The following is a 17,295-nucleotide window of genomic DNA, read 5'->3' on the forward strand; positions in this document are numbered from 1 at the left end:
GGAGATACAGTTTATTTTCACGTGACCGTCAACACAAACGATGCACAGATCTATGTTGCGCAAATGATCTAACGATTACAGATACGTTCGTAGAAAAACAGTCGGTATGTGTTGCCTCAATTTTTGGCATATAATATTAAAATACATGCTTTCACAAACAATTGAATTAATTTCATATCTTCTCCCAACATTTGCAGGAGTAATTATAAAAAAGAAGATGTGGTATGATTGCCAATGAGACAATTCTCCACAAGAGACCAAAATGACACACACATTAACAACTATAGGTCACCGTACAAAATGTGTATATGTATATAACATACTAGTAATATTTAGTTTGCTTTTAATTTACTGATAACAAAATCAATATTTATACCAATAAAAACAATATTCAATGATTTTATTACAAAGTTGAATTGGTAAACTTTTAGAATACGTTTATTTAAAGGAGCGATAAGTTTACAAGGATATTTACTTTTATAAGTTAGAGAATTTTTCAAATCAGTCTTACACATAGTTCACACGGCTTCGTTTAGGAAACTATTTTTACTTTCTTACATTTGGAACATGCATTTTTACACGATAATGCACAATTTGAACAAAGCAACTGTTATAATGAAAGATCTTTTAATTTGTCAATATCTATATAGTTATTCTTTTATTTATTTGTATTTTATTCTCTAGCCAACATTGTTTAACATGACACAATATTGATGATTAACACAACATCGCCGACAACAATGACGGTAGGAGAAGTGGTAACATTTCCGTTAGTTATGAATATCCCTGCAATGTCAGTTTCCAATGTAATCGTAGATGTTAGTTTACCAATCAATGGTACAGCAGTTGCAATTGTTAAAGACATAAGGCTTATTTCTGCTGGGAAGAATATAAAGTGTCTGTACGAGAATACAACGAAGAATGTTGTATTCCATCCTGTTTACAATTCTTCATTAGATAACTGTCAAAATGATAAAGGATATATTGATTTCGGCATTGTTACAAATGCAGGTATGTACTTTTTTTTACCTAGATCGTCTTTCAGTTGCACGACATCTAACCCTCTGTTTAACCACATATAAAAATAAGTTATGTACTTTTTTCAAATTTCTGTGTTTGTGATAATGTTTTCTTTAAAGAAGTCTTTTTCCTGTTTATTGCAATTATCGTAATCGTCAATTATTTTAATATACTCATAATTACAAAAATGAAAAGACCTTTAAACATGCTTTATTTATGACTCAATAAAAATAACAATGCTGCAGCAAACATACCAACATTATATAGGCAGAAACATATTTCATGTTGGCAAACAATATAAAAACCATATTGATGTTAATCATGAATAATCCAGCAAATTCACAATTATGTGTTTGATAATTGTTAAACGAGTAAATTGTCAGTACATTCATATGTCTTTTAACATTGTATGCGTCTGTAGGTTTGTCATACAGAAGGGAAGACGCAGAGTCCAATGACAACGCTGTGAATGTCGAGGTTGATATTATACTTAGTGACAATGAAATCACTGACAATGGAGCAGGATTTAAATTTAGTTTTGGTGCCAAGCTTGGAAGCTTTATTTTTATAGTTGATCATGACATCACCGTGTCACGAACAGGGTTAGAATATCCAATTCTTAAAGTTGAGGCCGTTGTGAATGAAACGCTGTCATCTAGGTTTGTTACAATAAATTAGAATGTTATTTCACTATCAATAGCTGCTACTAAATGTGTTCGAGTTAAATAAATGAAAAAAAAAACACGTTTTTAATGTCATGCGTCCGAAACTCTTTTCTTGATTTACCTTCATCAGGAACGTTCAATGCCAAATATTTGAATGTGCATATCCTTGAGCACTTCAAATTGCATTTAAAACTGTTTCATCATAAAGAACGTATGTATATTTACATGTTTACGAAAAATCAAACTCTATCAAGTGATTGCATTTTTACATATAACAAGCCCAAACTGAATTAGATATTTATAACTTTATATAAGGCTTGCAATACAATAGCCCTAGTTTCACTGAATGAACACGTGCTTTTACGAAATAGAACAGGTGCTATCTAGACGAAACGATAAGGAAAATCTAAAACATAAATCATTTTTGGATCACGATTATACTTACTATTACAAACTTGAAACCAGAATAATTGAAAAGAACCAGTTCTTATTTTTTTTCTTTTCTTATGTAGCACAAATATTGTTGTGGAAGCTACCTTACAACACGATGAGAACTCAACTGCATTAGCTACTAATGCTAGTGTCATGTTTTACATTCCTCCATATATGGTGCACACCAATGTAGTGGTCAATACATCGACATACTCAACTAGTTACGAAAATGGAATTGTGATAATTGAGGTAAGTTCTTTTTAATCAAACTGGGCATACCAGAAGCATAATCGTCATTTTGAAGAAAGCAATTCATTAGGAAAACTCGCTATTAAAAAATGTATTGACTTATTCTTTCATACTTGTAGAAATATTAAGATAAATAATTGGATAAAAATTTTATATTGGTTTTAATTTAGTTACTGTGTCTTACAATGTTCAACTATATAATACATCAAAGATTTGTCGTTTTATTAGTTTGACAACGTGTTATTCTGTGACGTTATCAGTATAAGCCTTACGTTAGCACCAAATACATCTATAACGGTACCTGAAGATGTGACAACTGATAGGACTGTTGTATCATACCAAGCCGGTACATACATGTTTCCTAGAGCAGGAAGTTCGTATACAGCAGACGATTTCTTTACAACAGAAATACAACAAGTCAACTTTACTATAAGTGTTATTAGAGCTGATGGTATGTGCTGTATAACTGTAATCATCTATACATATGTGGATAAGATAGTGTGTTTTGTTTGTTTGTCAAAAATTTATGATTAGTATGTGGCAGGTGTGAGTATGAAAAAGGAAGAGGTCTGTTAACCTCAGCTTTATTTACATATATTTTTTCAAAACTAATTTATGAAAAATTTTGATTCATATTACTAAGGAAATCATCTACTCACTGTACTTTGTGTGCAGTAACATTACAATAATCATTGATATAACCAGAAGTACAAAGTGAAAAACTCTAGCTTTCACGATTGATGTCTGAGCAATAAAACAGATTCTATTGATTTCTTCAGTATAAAGCTAACATATAGATTCGCACCCAATGTTGTTTGTGTGTATTTAATTTTTGACGTTATTAACTATGCAAGACGGGAATCCCTTATCAAATAGCCAAATCCAAAGCTCAAACACATCAAACACATCAAACGAATGGGAAAAAAATGTTTGTTTAATTAATCAGCATTAAAGATTTGTTTTTCAGGGTAGGGACGCTGTAATATAACACTATTTCGATCTCCATTATGTCTATTCTAATATTGTGTGTTATTGTATTTTGGGAGAGGGGTCATGTGTAACTGTTCCATTATCAAGCCCTTGGCATGCTGTTCCATTACTATTTCAGTATGTGATGGCTCCCTTGGAATGGAGGACGGAAGAATAGACGATTGTCAGATATTGTCGTCGGTAGAAGATGACCCTGCTAGACCATCTTTCCATGGCAGAGTAAATGGAACATCTGGTGAGTTCTGTGTTATGATAAATATTTATTCACATGCTTCCAATAAAATATTAAGTATCTATGTTTTTCTTTAGCAAATGGGTGCACAGAGTCAGATTAAAACTAGCCGTTCTCTATAGTAAAAACATTAGTTTTTCATCACAAAAGATATATAGTAACGAAATTTTACTCTACTGTTTCATCTTTCGTTGTACTTGTTTGGCTTTATGAATATTTTGATATGAGCGTCACTGATGAGTCTTATGTAGACTAAAAGCGCATCCTGTGTACTAAATTATAATCCTGGTACCTTTGATAAATATTCTTTTCGTTTACATGATTTTTTCTAGAATCAAATTATATTCCTTTTTTTCCTTTTTGGATTTTTTTAAAAGTTTGAAATGTCTAATTGACTGATTTCCGTTCACAATGGAAATAGATGGGGGACACTGATCACTGACTTCATTGTATGTGACCAATTTCAATCACATCGATGAAATCCTCAGCTATCCAATGTTCAAATTAAATGTTCTCGTTAGTCTATGGCGTTGTCAGTTCATTTTCGACTTTTGAGTTTGAATGTCCCTCTGGTATCTGCTTTATACATATAAATAGGAACATTTTGTTTCTTTGAAAAGTTCCAGTATATACACGGGAAAACTTTTTTGTTATACTTCATTTATCTATTATCCTTTTTGTCGTTGGACATACATTTGAAAAAAACCCATTAATACTGGTACGATGAAAACATAGGACTTGCTCCTTATGTAAATAAGGAAAGTTAGTTGTTGTGAAGGAATAAAGTAATTCTGTAGCTGTAACATTCGTTTCCCTTTTTTTTGTCCTATTTTCCTCTAATGTATATTATTTTTGATGGGTTTGCATTGATTGTTCATTTGTGTTTTAATTGTCACTAGTATCAAACATTTTTTTTATTGTTAATTCTTAAGGATGTACTTAAGTGAGGTTAGTTGAAAATTAATAAATCAAGAAGTTAAAATTGATTCTATAAGCTGGTAGAGCATCAATTAAGGAAAAAAATAAGCTAAAAATATCGATAGGTCATGGACCTCCTTTTCGAGATATTTGAGATTTAAAATATGGCGGGAAAAGGCTGACTTGGACTTTTACCTTATATTTGCATTGGTATTATTAGGTCTCAAAACAAAAGAAAGAAAATTAAGAATCTTCTTAAATTTTGGTAAATGACCTTTCATGAGCTATTAAGTCTTATATGAAAAAATAAATGGGTGTTATGGGGCAAAATATTTTACATTGTATTGTATGGAAAAACACCAAGGAGTCCGAACATTTGACACAAATTCCAAAACCTCACCTAAGTACATCCTTAATATTGAAATTAGTTTGTTTTAAAATACTTTTTTCAAATCCATATTCGTTCATCCCTTTTAGTGTAAAGCGAGTCACCACTCTCGGCACTCTGTAGAAAGAAAGCAAAACAACAAAAATACCAAACTGAAAGGAAAAATCAAAACGAAAAATCCCTAATTAAACGGAAAATCCCTAATTAAACGGAAAATCCCTAATCAAACGGAAAATCAATTATTTGTGTTTCTTTAGAAAATAAAACGCAACCATTAATGCTTTCATCATTATGAGACCGACATATGGATTCACAAGCCTTCATATAAGTAATTTAATTGCATATAAATTTTTTTCACAGCATGGAGTCCGTTTAAAAGAGGGAAACTGTTCGACAACTTACGATTTTTTCAAGTATACTTTGGAAATAAAACAAAAGTTACCAAGATAATCGTGCAACATAAAAGTGGGTTTACACACTACCCTACTAAACTGACACTGACTTACAGTGATGATGGATACGCCTGGCAAAATGGAGAAATTGTGAGTATAAATAATGCCATATTTGTCTGAGTATAGAAAAAAACAATAGAGCTTCGAATGATCCATATCTTGTGGACGGTAAAATAAGTGAGATTGACGGTATCATTGATAAGGCATGTCAACATAGAAGTGTTGACATCAAGGTGGATAATACTTTTGGCGAATATATGTTTACTATGTGTGGCATCAAAAGAGTGAACTATAAAAATACGTGTATTGGGTTATTTGCAGACTTTTTTAAATAAGCAATACGACGATAAGGTGAATTTATATTCATTCATATTTGTATCCTTGAAAATGTCTTCAACAAAGTAAATAGTTATCAAAGGTACCAGGATTGTAATTTAATACGCCAGACGCGCGTTTCGTCTACATAAGACTCATCAGTGATGCTCAGATCAAAATAGCTATACAGCCAAACAAGTACAAAGTTGAAGAGCATTGCGGACCCAAAATTCCAAAAATAAAACTCGTCTTGATTTTTACAATTAACCTTAGTTTTTTTTTTCTCTAAAATATATTAAATATCTGGATCTGTATATAGCTATTTCTTTATCAGGTGTCTATTGTCGTGCCATTTAGTGAGACTATAGTTTATCCAACACGTTTGGTAGACGCTGTATATATACGAATATATATAACCGAGGACAATTCAAATGGAGTTGCACCTGATTTAGCTGTTAAATTTGGTTTGTTTGGTTGTCACGTGACTTCCGACGCTCCATCAGGTTTGTAATTGTATACTTATTTATAATTCATTTTTTGTGAGAATTTTTCACAATTGAAATGATCGCATATATAGGTTTGACCATGGTTTATTACGGTTAATGCCATTTTACCAATCATCTTAAGCATGACATTACTAACTCTGCTGTCTGAATCGAAAAGATCCGTAAAATCTGGAAGCGATTATTTATTTCAGCCACAATATCGTCCGATTTTTCCTGAGACAAACTTTATACTTTTGACGATTTCGTTTGTAAGAAAGCTAATGATCATTGTTTTAATGGCTTTCTTAACTATTTTCCTTGAATGTAAATGACTTGTTGTGTGCTTGCAAATCTGTGAGAAAATATTATAATCATAAATAGACAAAAAATTATTCAGCAATATACCAGTGGTATAATTTTGTACGGCAGATGCTTGTTTCGTCTACAAAATACCCGTCAGTGACCCTCCAAATAAAAATATTACAAGGCCAAAAGGTCATCGTTTTTTTTCTATATTTTTATTTTCCACTTGGTGTCTTCTAAGTTTTTATTCTCTAAAATCACTACCATACAACGCCATTATGAACGCCTGTTTTCTTTCCGTTCCGTAGTATTTTTGAATTTCACTTAGAAAATATTGGACTGTCTGCTATACATTTAGGTTTGCAATGTGTCCGCATATTTTCATCTCTAGTTAAAAGTTATTAAGTTTTTCAGAATCCGAACCATGAAATGATATTGTAAACCATTTACTGAGTATATTATCTGAATTATATTTGGAGGATTTGCAAATTATTGATTTCCCCACTGACTGATGTCGTCTGGTGTATAATTTAGTGAGCATTCATTGAAGAACCGGTAGTTTTACCTTTTAAGAACACAAAAGTTTATAAAACCATTTTTTGTCAATTTTGAATCTGTTTTCACAATTTTCCCTTTCATAATAAAGGTTATAATGATAGTGAACATCAACCATTGCGCATTTAATGTTCAGTTCATGCAGTGCCATTGTTATTTGCTTTTCAAGTATTGCTGTTTATTTCTATCAAAATCAATATTGATCTATTCTTCAATTATATCTCTGGAAATTAATGAGAAATATTGTATAATGATATCTGATGCTTTTTGAATTATTGGTTGAATTTATGAATTTTAATACGTTTGAAATACGTCACTATCGGTTCAATGAGATATTAAACTAATGAAATAAGTTTTCTAAAGTCATTTATATTTCATCCTTATATTTATTTTTGGAGAGAAAAACTAATATGTTTTAATGTAACATTTGAGTACAATATATCTGTTTTTAAAACGGAAATTGATCATTTTCCTTTTTAATTAATAGTAAATAACCACAGATGAAATAATAGACCAAAATATTGCTTCTTAATTAGAACATGTTTTCCATGTACAGTTTTGATATAATGTGCACTGTGCATTAACAAACAAAAAAACGATAATATCCATCGATAAATAATTGAAATTTTCGTGTAAACAAATGATATTCATGATAATAAAGACGTAATTTACAATATTTTAATTTCTCTTAATATATATACAAGTTATAGTTGTTAGCTTAATGTTTTCAATTAACTGTTTTGATAAAAAGTAATTAATGGTATTGTCAAATTAAATGTGAAGGTGTAATACCACCGAAACATAATACGTAACATATGGTATAATGTGAAAAAGGGAAGACAAAATATTCTTTCAATTTGATTTAAGCCTGCATTTTATTGAAAAACAAATAAATTGTAAGACGTAAACATGTTTAATGGATGTTTCAAAGCGCCTTTCATATTTAATTTGGTTTTCTGATAAATATATATTGAGGTGACATGGTTACTAGATTATATAAACTGCAAAAAGGGTGAACATATATGTTGTCAACTGCCGGTAATTATCATTATCTTATATGCAATGAAATGGTATGTGAAATGTTTACTGTAGTACAAGACAGGTCAAAATTTTATTCATACCAAGTATTTCTTTATTTGAAACAAGAAAAACATATGCAATTAGTTTTAGAATAAAATTAACGGTACCAATTTTCTTGCACCAGATGCGCATTTCGACAATACATGTCTCTTCAGTGATGCTCCTGGCCAAAATATTTGAAATCCAAAGCTTATATAAAAGATGAAGAGCTATAATCCAAAAGGTCCAAAAAGTATAGCCAAATCCGTGAAAGGAATCAGAGTTTAGAAATGTCCCAATTAAACAAAGATCAATTAGGGGAAAACATTTATGACACCATTCCTGAAAGCTGTGAACCTCCATGTTGAATTCCTCACTCTTAAGTATTTCACCTTGTCTACTAATGTTACATTGAATGCATTTATTATATAAACCCTTTATAAATGTAACAACTATTCAGGTAAAACTTATTTTCACCTTTATCGTGTCTCTATACACCGAAACTGTAGCGACACAAAGTGATTGTTTTTCATGGTCCTAGTCACACTGTTGTAATGCGAAAACTGAAAATTGATAGCAAAATCGAAAAAGTTTGAAGAAGGATATAAATAATGTCATGTCTTCTGATGGATATTGCTTTTTTTATTGTTAAGTTTTTTTTATCTTTCGATACTAATACAAGGACTATGACATGTTTGCCTATAACAAGACTCAAGCATAATTTCTATCATACCACTATTCCAGCATAGAAACACTCACAATTTTTATAAACTGCGCTAAATAATGGTTTGTTTGGAAGAAAGATGTTAATTGTTAAACTTCTTTTTCAGTATGTTATTTTTCAACATTGAATTGTCGCGATCTCATGTTTTCTTTTAAATGTTCAAGTTCCCATGTTGAATATTATCAAATACGTTTCATATCTTACCTTAATATGTGAATATCCATTCATTAATTTGAATATAAACATAAATCTATAAGTTTAACTCATTCGTTTTTCTTCAGTTTTATGTGAATGCCAATGTTTATATACTATAAAAAAAAACACTTTGCTAAAAGCGTCTCTAAGACATTCGTTTAGATTTAAGGATTAAATCTAAGAATATATGCATTGCGAGGTCTGTGGTAACCTTTAGTAATCAATATGTCTATTCAACAGTCAGAACTTTTATGTCGTACCCTAAGTCATTATTAGATTCTATAATGTTCATACACATATTGTTTATACCTGCAAAAGAAATAAAAAAGTTACTGATAACCAACATAGAAAATAGTCTTTAATACATTTCATGGAAAGCTTTGTTGTAAGTTTGTGCTTTGCAAGGATTTCACAAATATTTAATATGTTTCGCTTTCTTTCAGATATATGTTCTGTGGCTCCAAAACGAAGCCATCCTACAGGTAAATATTATAAAGACAACATATGTTAATATACTTGTAGCAGTAATAAAAAGATTAAATAAAGGTTTTTTTTCAAAACAAATATGACTTAGACACCTTAGATTTCGTGGATTATATACTAAGTAAGTAATTCCGAAACAAGCGTTACAGATGTATCAGATGACAATGATTATGTTTCAATTATCGTTACCATCCTCTTTTCATTGGTAGTGACCTAGATTTTATGGTGTCAAAATGTACGAAACTTGATACCTACCCCTAAAGCACTAGTATCATCTTTTGTAACTAGCATCACAAACAAATATACAAAAGCGACTATTGCTAACATGTTTGTTTTCTTATTTCAAACAAAAATGGCATACCTTTTTTTTTACCAATGATTAGATTTCAGTAATTCCAGTAAATTAAGAGAAAAAAAATCATGAAAAAAACTCATATAATTTATAGTGAATAAACATCGTGTAAGTGATATGATTATTTATTCAATGGTAGAGTTAAACAACTTGTATTTCTATAGTATTACCAGTAAAGTTTTTTTTTCTTCCATATTGCAGATTTCTATGAAAGAAGCTTTGGTGTCGGAAATGGCAAAGTTATTGTGTGTGATGTTAATCCAAAAGTGTAAGTATCCAAATCCAAATATTCCCTTGTTATCATTTTGAAAGTAATAATTACAAACATTAGAATTTTCTGTTCTAAACGTTAAAGATTGATCGAATATTTGTATTTGAATAAGAGAAAAATAGGGTATATGTAAACAATAAAGCATCTCGACTACGCAAAATATGAAAGACGTATGGAGTTCAAAATGGTCGTTTGTTGGATTCCGAACTAAACAGTTTGATTTTTGTTACAATATAAACAGGATATGAAGTCAATGATAACTGTCCCTGACTACAAATCATGTCAAATTCCAAGATGCATTTTTGTTTAACATACTAGAAACCGTTTTTCAAGTTTTTTTACATAACTGTCAAAATAATTGTTTAAAAAAATAAATTTAAAAACTAACATTAGCACAGTGATCAATAAAGTTCAGTATTTGTGTGATTTTACTTTTTTGTGAAAATCATGTAGAAAGTAAAATCACAAAAATACTGAAATCCGAGGAAAATTAAAAACGGAAAGTCCCTAATCAAATGGCAAAATCAAAAGCTCGAACACATCAAACGAGTATTTTACTAAAGGAGGACATTTTTAGTTTATGGTATACACTTCTGTCAGAATACGACATAAACCGAACATAAGCACAGTGAGCAAATGAGTTCAGTATTTTTATGATTTTTACTTTTTTGTTAAAATCATGTAGAAAGTAAAATCACAAAAATACTGAACTCCGATGAAAATTCAAATCGGAAAGTCCCAAATCAAATGGCAAAATCAAATGATAAAACACATCAAACGAATGGACATATTCCTGACTTGTTATTTTTTGGTATGTAGAATCTAGAGGGAGATGCAAACTCATTAGTCGGAAATAAAATGCCAACACCATGGCAAAAAATAAGAAAAAGATTAAAAGGCAACCAACAGTTTACAAAACACAACATAGAAAAAAGTACAAAAGACTGAACTGGATGGTTTCGTTCGCTTACAGGAAAGTTTAAAAGATCCTGCTCCACATGTGGCACCCGCCATGCTCATTCGAACACAACAGATTACTAGAGAGAAATAAACATAAAAAAGTACATTTTTTTAAATTTTAGGAAGGATTCTCCGTCAATGTGTCATTCCTCTACAACGGGATCAGAATGGACACGTAAGTCAATACCTGAACGAAACAAAATGTTATATGAAATTATGGCTCTTTTTCGATTCAATGGTTTAAACCTGTATATCTGTTAGCTTCAATCAATTTCACTTTGGAGTATCAATTCTTAAAAAATATTGCAAAACCAACATGATGGCGACATATACTATGTAGTTTTAAAGCAATTATTATGTCAGTAAGACTTTGTATTGGTTAAGGGGTTAAAAATGCAAGTCTACACATATATGTTGCTGTAGAAGTTCCATAATTTAGCATTCAAGACAGATGATGAACAACAACTTATTGAGATATACTATATACTTTCATTCGAAATTGTTCTATATATTTGTAACATTTATCCAGAACTACTGGTATGACTTTTATTTATAAAAATCATTCCTGTAGACAATCGTTTTCCTCCAGCCAGTAGCGAGTTCCATAATTCGAAGGCATACTGGGAACGCTATTGCAAAAACGACCAAAAGTCAAACAATGGTCTATGAAACACAAACTACACCTGCTCCACGTGTTGCATCCGTCGTGTTGGTCATGTGGGTCTTAATTTTGGGGAGGAAATTATCTACAATGTATCTTGTGACTCAATATCATATCTTTTATGAATTCAATTTTTATTCAAGTTATAGCCGTATTAATATCGGTTTGTTGGTTTTGAATATAAGAAATGTATTACATATAGTAAACGTAATTTGGTAAACACTTGTATGCTCATAAACTCAAAAACGACTAATGAGTATCATTTCTAAATAAACTGTATCTACGAATTTATCCTTTAATTAATTGTGCTTATTATTTCAGGATTAAGCAGCATACTTGCAAGTGTAATTGGATATGATTCGGAAGACAATAAATGGTTTGGGTATGGTATCGATAAATCAACAACTCTAGTGAGTCTTGATGGTGGTCAAACATGGCGATCTGCATCACGTGAAACATATCTAACCTCCAGAGACAAAACATCATTCCAGTTTACTAAACGTGTGCCATGGTTAACTACAAATTTAGATAACCCATCAGCACCTCATTCCGACTATCAAATCTCTGGTTGGGGAGGTGAGTAAAGCAATTTGATACTCTGTTGGTGCTAAACTAATTTGATTTGAACTAGTAGAATACATTGAGTATACCTTATAAAAGTTACCTCTTATGAAAACAAAAATGAAACATGAAAGTGAGATTATCGAAAATTGAACTTAAATGGTGTAGTTAATGCCTCGAACACAAGAAAGTTGTTTTGTGTCAAACAAAATGGTGTTACAAATAAAAATAATAATAAAAAAAAGAAACAGACAAAATTTGTAAATTGCTTTTTGCGGTTTGTTTGTTTCTTCTTTTTTAACATCTTTTTATAAATTTGGATTTTCATACTTTGGTGTTAAGCGATACGACACAATCATTGTTTTTTAACCAAAATATGTGTTGATTTTAATTGCTTCTGACTGATGCTTTCCAAGCTATTGGTCTCAAGCTAAGATGTTTCCGATTACACCAAAAAGACTTTTTGCATGCCTATTTAAACTAGTTACATACAATCGAACAACACTTAAAAGTAAATCATGTCTTCTGGTTCTAAAAAATGTTTTGTTTTGCTTTAGAATGAAAGGATTGGTGTGCCTTTTTTTCAATTAATAATCATTCAAATAACAAAACATGATAAACAACAATAACATTCATGAAATTGCGCTTAACAATAATGTGCAACTAGTACATACAAGAGATTGTACGTAATAAATTTGTATACAACACCCTTGAACCTTTTTACAATAGACCTTGAATCTAAAACAAATACAAATTGAAAGGGTAATAATTTCAATTTCAGCTACATATAATGGTATGATGCAAGGTTCTTCTGGGAGTTGGACAGCAAAACTTGAATGGGAACAATGTTGTGTGTAGATAACTAGAATCAACTATATCAATTCAGGAAACAAAACTTTTGTGTGATAAATAACGATACTGCTGAAATGTTTAAGAAATGTATAATAATTTCCTTGTTAGGCGAGTCCCCCGCCGTTATGGGCAATTTAAGTATTTTCAATAATAGGATATACATATGGATATGGCAGCTGGTAGTTTTTAAGTAATTTGCAGTTACCTTACAAAGTTTTAAAATTAAACAATGCATTGTGGTACTAAACAGGGCGAAAAACGAAAACGAGATCAAATACTTTAAACATTAATCTACTGTTCATGATTGATTTAAATATTAAAAGGAAAATCATTAATTGTTAGTTTATAAATAGATTTGATTTAACTGGTCACTTCATATATATCATCAAAACACTAAGCTTTATGCAAATTAACTATCATTTCATCAAGTAAGTAAATGTAACCCCAAAAATATATATGAGCCCACTTTCTATCAGAAGGAGAAAACGATTTCATTCTCCTAAAACGTTTATTACAAATTCCTAAAATAAATATTAAAGTACTATTACAACGGTTCATTTTAATGAATCAGCATTTGTTATAATTTTCATTTTTCTTTTTTTATTTCTTAATTCTTCGAGTGTTTGTTTTTAATCTAATGTAGATCGCAAGTTAATAACTTATATTCCCATAGAAGAGCATCTTATTAATTCGGTAAATTAAATGACTGAAAATGATGTGTTTGTTTTACGGAAGGTGTTGCACAAACGTTCATTAACATAGAACTTCGCCCAAATTTTAAGTGCTAATGAAATATGTTCCGTTTGTAAATTAAATAAGACTTTAAATTCATTTGAGAATATCCGATGAAAAGTTATAGTAACCCAACCTGTTTTTTTCTCGGCTAAATTATAAAATAGCAAAATTTCATGTAGATTCCTTCAGAAATGCACTTTTTCAGAGTTAACTCCCCTTACAATACCAATTTAAAAACATTAAAAATCCATGAAAATAATCTACTCTTATAAAAATATCAATATTTATAAGTTAAAATCTTATAAATTGGTTCTTTTAAATGAAAAGTCAAATTAGTTATATGCATTCAACATCAAATTTGGCTAATTTGTTATTTTCAATCCAAAATGGCGAAAGACTCACATACCCCCTTAAACATAAAACATGCAAACGAGACAAATCGAATGAAATCATAAAATACAACCTCGTTATATTTTAAATTTATTCGTTTCCACTTCAAACGCGATAGTATCATTATTTGAAATGATATTGGATGCGATAATCAAAGTCAAATGTCGTCAAATTGTTTTAATATTACGATTACATTAAATAAATCGAGTTCTATATTAAAACCCGTTATGTCTACAAAGTCCTTTTTATGTATCTGCTTCGTGGGAATATTGGTTCTTTTCAAATATCAAATATCAATTATTAATAATTTCATCATTCAAAACGAAATGAAATTAAATAATTTGCATAGTGCTCTTTGTCCCTTTTTGTAGTGACGAATGAGCTGATTTTTTGACATTTGATGAATATTAGCTAAAGAAAACAGTCATTGTTCAAAGAATTTTTTTTACATGACAATTGTGCAATTGTACAATTGAAATATCTGGGAAATATTACAAGTATTGCGTCACATAAATCTTCATTTACTTCCCAAACCAAAGTGTCATAATGTAATTAAATGTGCATGTGAATGGACGTTTTAAATAACCCACGACATCTCGTCAATTCATAACGGTTTTATCTGCTATCATGTTGTGCATTATCAGTTTTAAGATATAAAATTAAAAAGAGAAAAATGCCCCACTTTTTTAGCAGGCGTTCTGACAAACTAACACAGTTTTAAAATGGCAAATGAGACCCCACAAAAATACCTTAGGGATCTGGAATGGTACGCAGATCCTCCACACGTTGCAACCTTCATTTTGGTCATACTAGAGCGTTCTTACAAATTGACGAAAGGTACGAACGAACGTAAAGGGAGCACGTATTTCATTTCCACAATAACTGTTAAAAGAGTCTGTGTTTTATCCAGTAAAACAGCATTCTTTTCTAAATCAAGTTTATTTTTCAAAAAAGGATAATATCGCAAATAATACACGATTTTAATATAATCAAACAGAGAAAAATAGTGTCAAATACACTTACGTCCGATACGTTACTTACGTAAACCACGAGAACACACATTTCCGCGGGAAATTTTTAAGCACGAGTTTCACGATTAACTTTTCAATGGCATTATTGAAGTACGTTAGTCTAAATTTAAAGATTCACATTTGTTTTATTTTTTATAGTACACTTTCAGCAAATTGTCAAAGTGGAATATCGAGATTTGCTAAACAAAAATGATGATACATGTTTTTAAAAAGTAATGTTGAATAAATCTAGAAAAACAGATTTTGTATATCAAGAAAATAAATCTACGATTTTACACCATATACATTGTGGATTTTATATGACGATTTAATAATACACATGTTTGGAAGATAGACGCGAAGTTAAGTTATCACTTATCGTCCAGTGGCTAATATTTGATGAATGTTGAGGACTATAGGCAAAACGCAATTATACGCTAAAATATTCGTTCCATTGCCCCGGTATATCATAATATATACACATTAAGGGGAGGGGGGCGATGATTCAAAACATTGTAATATTGAAGAGTATACGTAGGGGAGGGGTCGGTTTTTAGTTTTTTAGGGGCATTTTTTTTGTCTGACTACTAGATATATTTAGGATATTTTGTAGTGTTATCTCATCCGACCTGGTGGTATAATATTTTAACATATTCGTACGTCCCGACATCCTATAAATATATCGGAAAAGTCCAATTTAATAACTGTCGTTGCATGTAGGATAATTGTCCGAAGTTCCACGACTATTATTTAAATATGTCAAAATAAAGGACCCCTTAAACGAGTCTTACGTATGATTCGTCAAGCATACGTACCTTTCGTCAATTTGTAAGAAAGCTCTGTTAAGTACAATTAATGTGATGAAGTATCATTCTGTTTTGGAGGAAATGTGGACGATTGTATAGTTGAATTGACAATTGAAACATATCAGTGGTCATCTGGGACACAGACATTTCATAATGGTCATCAAGATCGTGGTGGCGCTGGTAAATCTTTCGAATATGTGACTTCAATTTTTAAAAAGTTTTATTTTAGTCAGCGTCTGGAGAAAAAAAATATAGGGCTGGAAAGTCAATTTTCATCATGTGCCATTTTTATTTTATACATGAACCTTTTCTGTGTGAAATCTTTAATCATCTTAATTGAATAGCTAAAGTCTGTGATGTAAATATTATAATTTGGAACCAGAATCATTACAATATTACTGTTAATAGCATTTGTTGAATAAAAAGAATTTTCTGTTTTATCTCATTATTCAACTTTACACAATGCAGTTTTTCTTGTGAATTTCTATTCGGCTAAATATTTTTTTTGATTTTGTGGATTGATGTCGAATTTCGTAACAATATGACACTTGTTGACAACAATATGCTGTATGTTAGCATAATCAACTGTGTGGTACATCTGCTGATGCCTTGTACTCCAACCTCCCGTTTACAGGAATAACAAATAAATTCTCTTTGAAGTTTGAAATCAATCTTCATGTGTAATTACTATATCGTGTTTCAGTTAAGGGTTGTTACCTATTCAAACGTTTAAACCTGCTGCATTTGTTTGAACTTGTCCTACAAGAGGGAAGAAAGATACTAGAGGGAGAGTCAAACTCATAGATAGAAAAAAAATGACAAAGCCATGGCTAAAAATAAAAAGACAAACAGACAAATAATAGTACAGAAGATACAACATAGAAAATTAAAGACTAATCAACACGAACTCCACCAAAAACTGGGGGTGATCTCATGTGCTCCGGAAGCAGATCCTGCTCCACTTGTGACATCCATCGTGTTGCTTTTTTATTACAAATCCGGTAAGTAGTCTAATTCGGTAGGTCACATTCGTGAAAAGGAAAGGGTATTGTAGTTACGACATAAGGAACATTATCCGATATCCTCGGTGAAACGGTTATTCCATAACGGTCAACCAACTCGTGATGGTGTCCGTAAAATAAACGAAAGGATGATTTCAACTTCATCATTTGGAACTCTTGGTTTAATAGCTTCCTTGTGAGTAGCAATCCTCTATCAACGAAATCATGATA

The 17,295-nt window shown here is 30.8% G+C and overlaps 1 protein-coding gene across 1 annotated transcript in view; it reads left to right on the forward strand.

Annotated features, from left to right (window-relative positions):
- LOC139490879 (uncharacterized) overlaps positions 1-16,503 on the forward strand; it is a gene marked incomplete in the record, with an annotated part of 58,493 nt that extends 41,990 nt beyond the window's left edge. The window contains 12 exon segments of the mRNA XM_071277999.1: positions 700-1,011; positions 1,442-1,679; positions 2,198-2,366; positions 2,595-2,817; positions 3,475-3,591; positions 5,255-5,436; positions 5,996-6,164; positions 9,426-9,464; positions 10,019-10,085; positions 11,171-11,223; positions 12,031-12,285; positions 13,052-16,503. Of these exon segments, the coding sequence (XP_071134100.1) occupies positions 700-1,011; positions 1,442-1,679; positions 2,198-2,366; positions 2,595-2,817; positions 3,475-3,591; positions 5,255-5,436; positions 5,996-6,164; positions 9,426-9,464; positions 10,019-10,085; positions 11,171-11,223; positions 12,031-12,285; positions 13,052-13,128 (1,901 nt within the window).
- Between the last annotated feature and the right edge of the window lie 792 nt (positions 16,504-17,295).

Source organism: Mytilus edulis, chromosome 1 (assembly GCF_963676685.1).
Source record: "Mytilus edulis chromosome 1, xbMytEdul2.2, whole genome shotgun sequence".
NCBI classification, from domain to species: domain Eukaryota; kingdom Metazoa; phylum Mollusca; class Bivalvia; order Mytilida; family Mytilidae; genus Mytilus; species Mytilus edulis.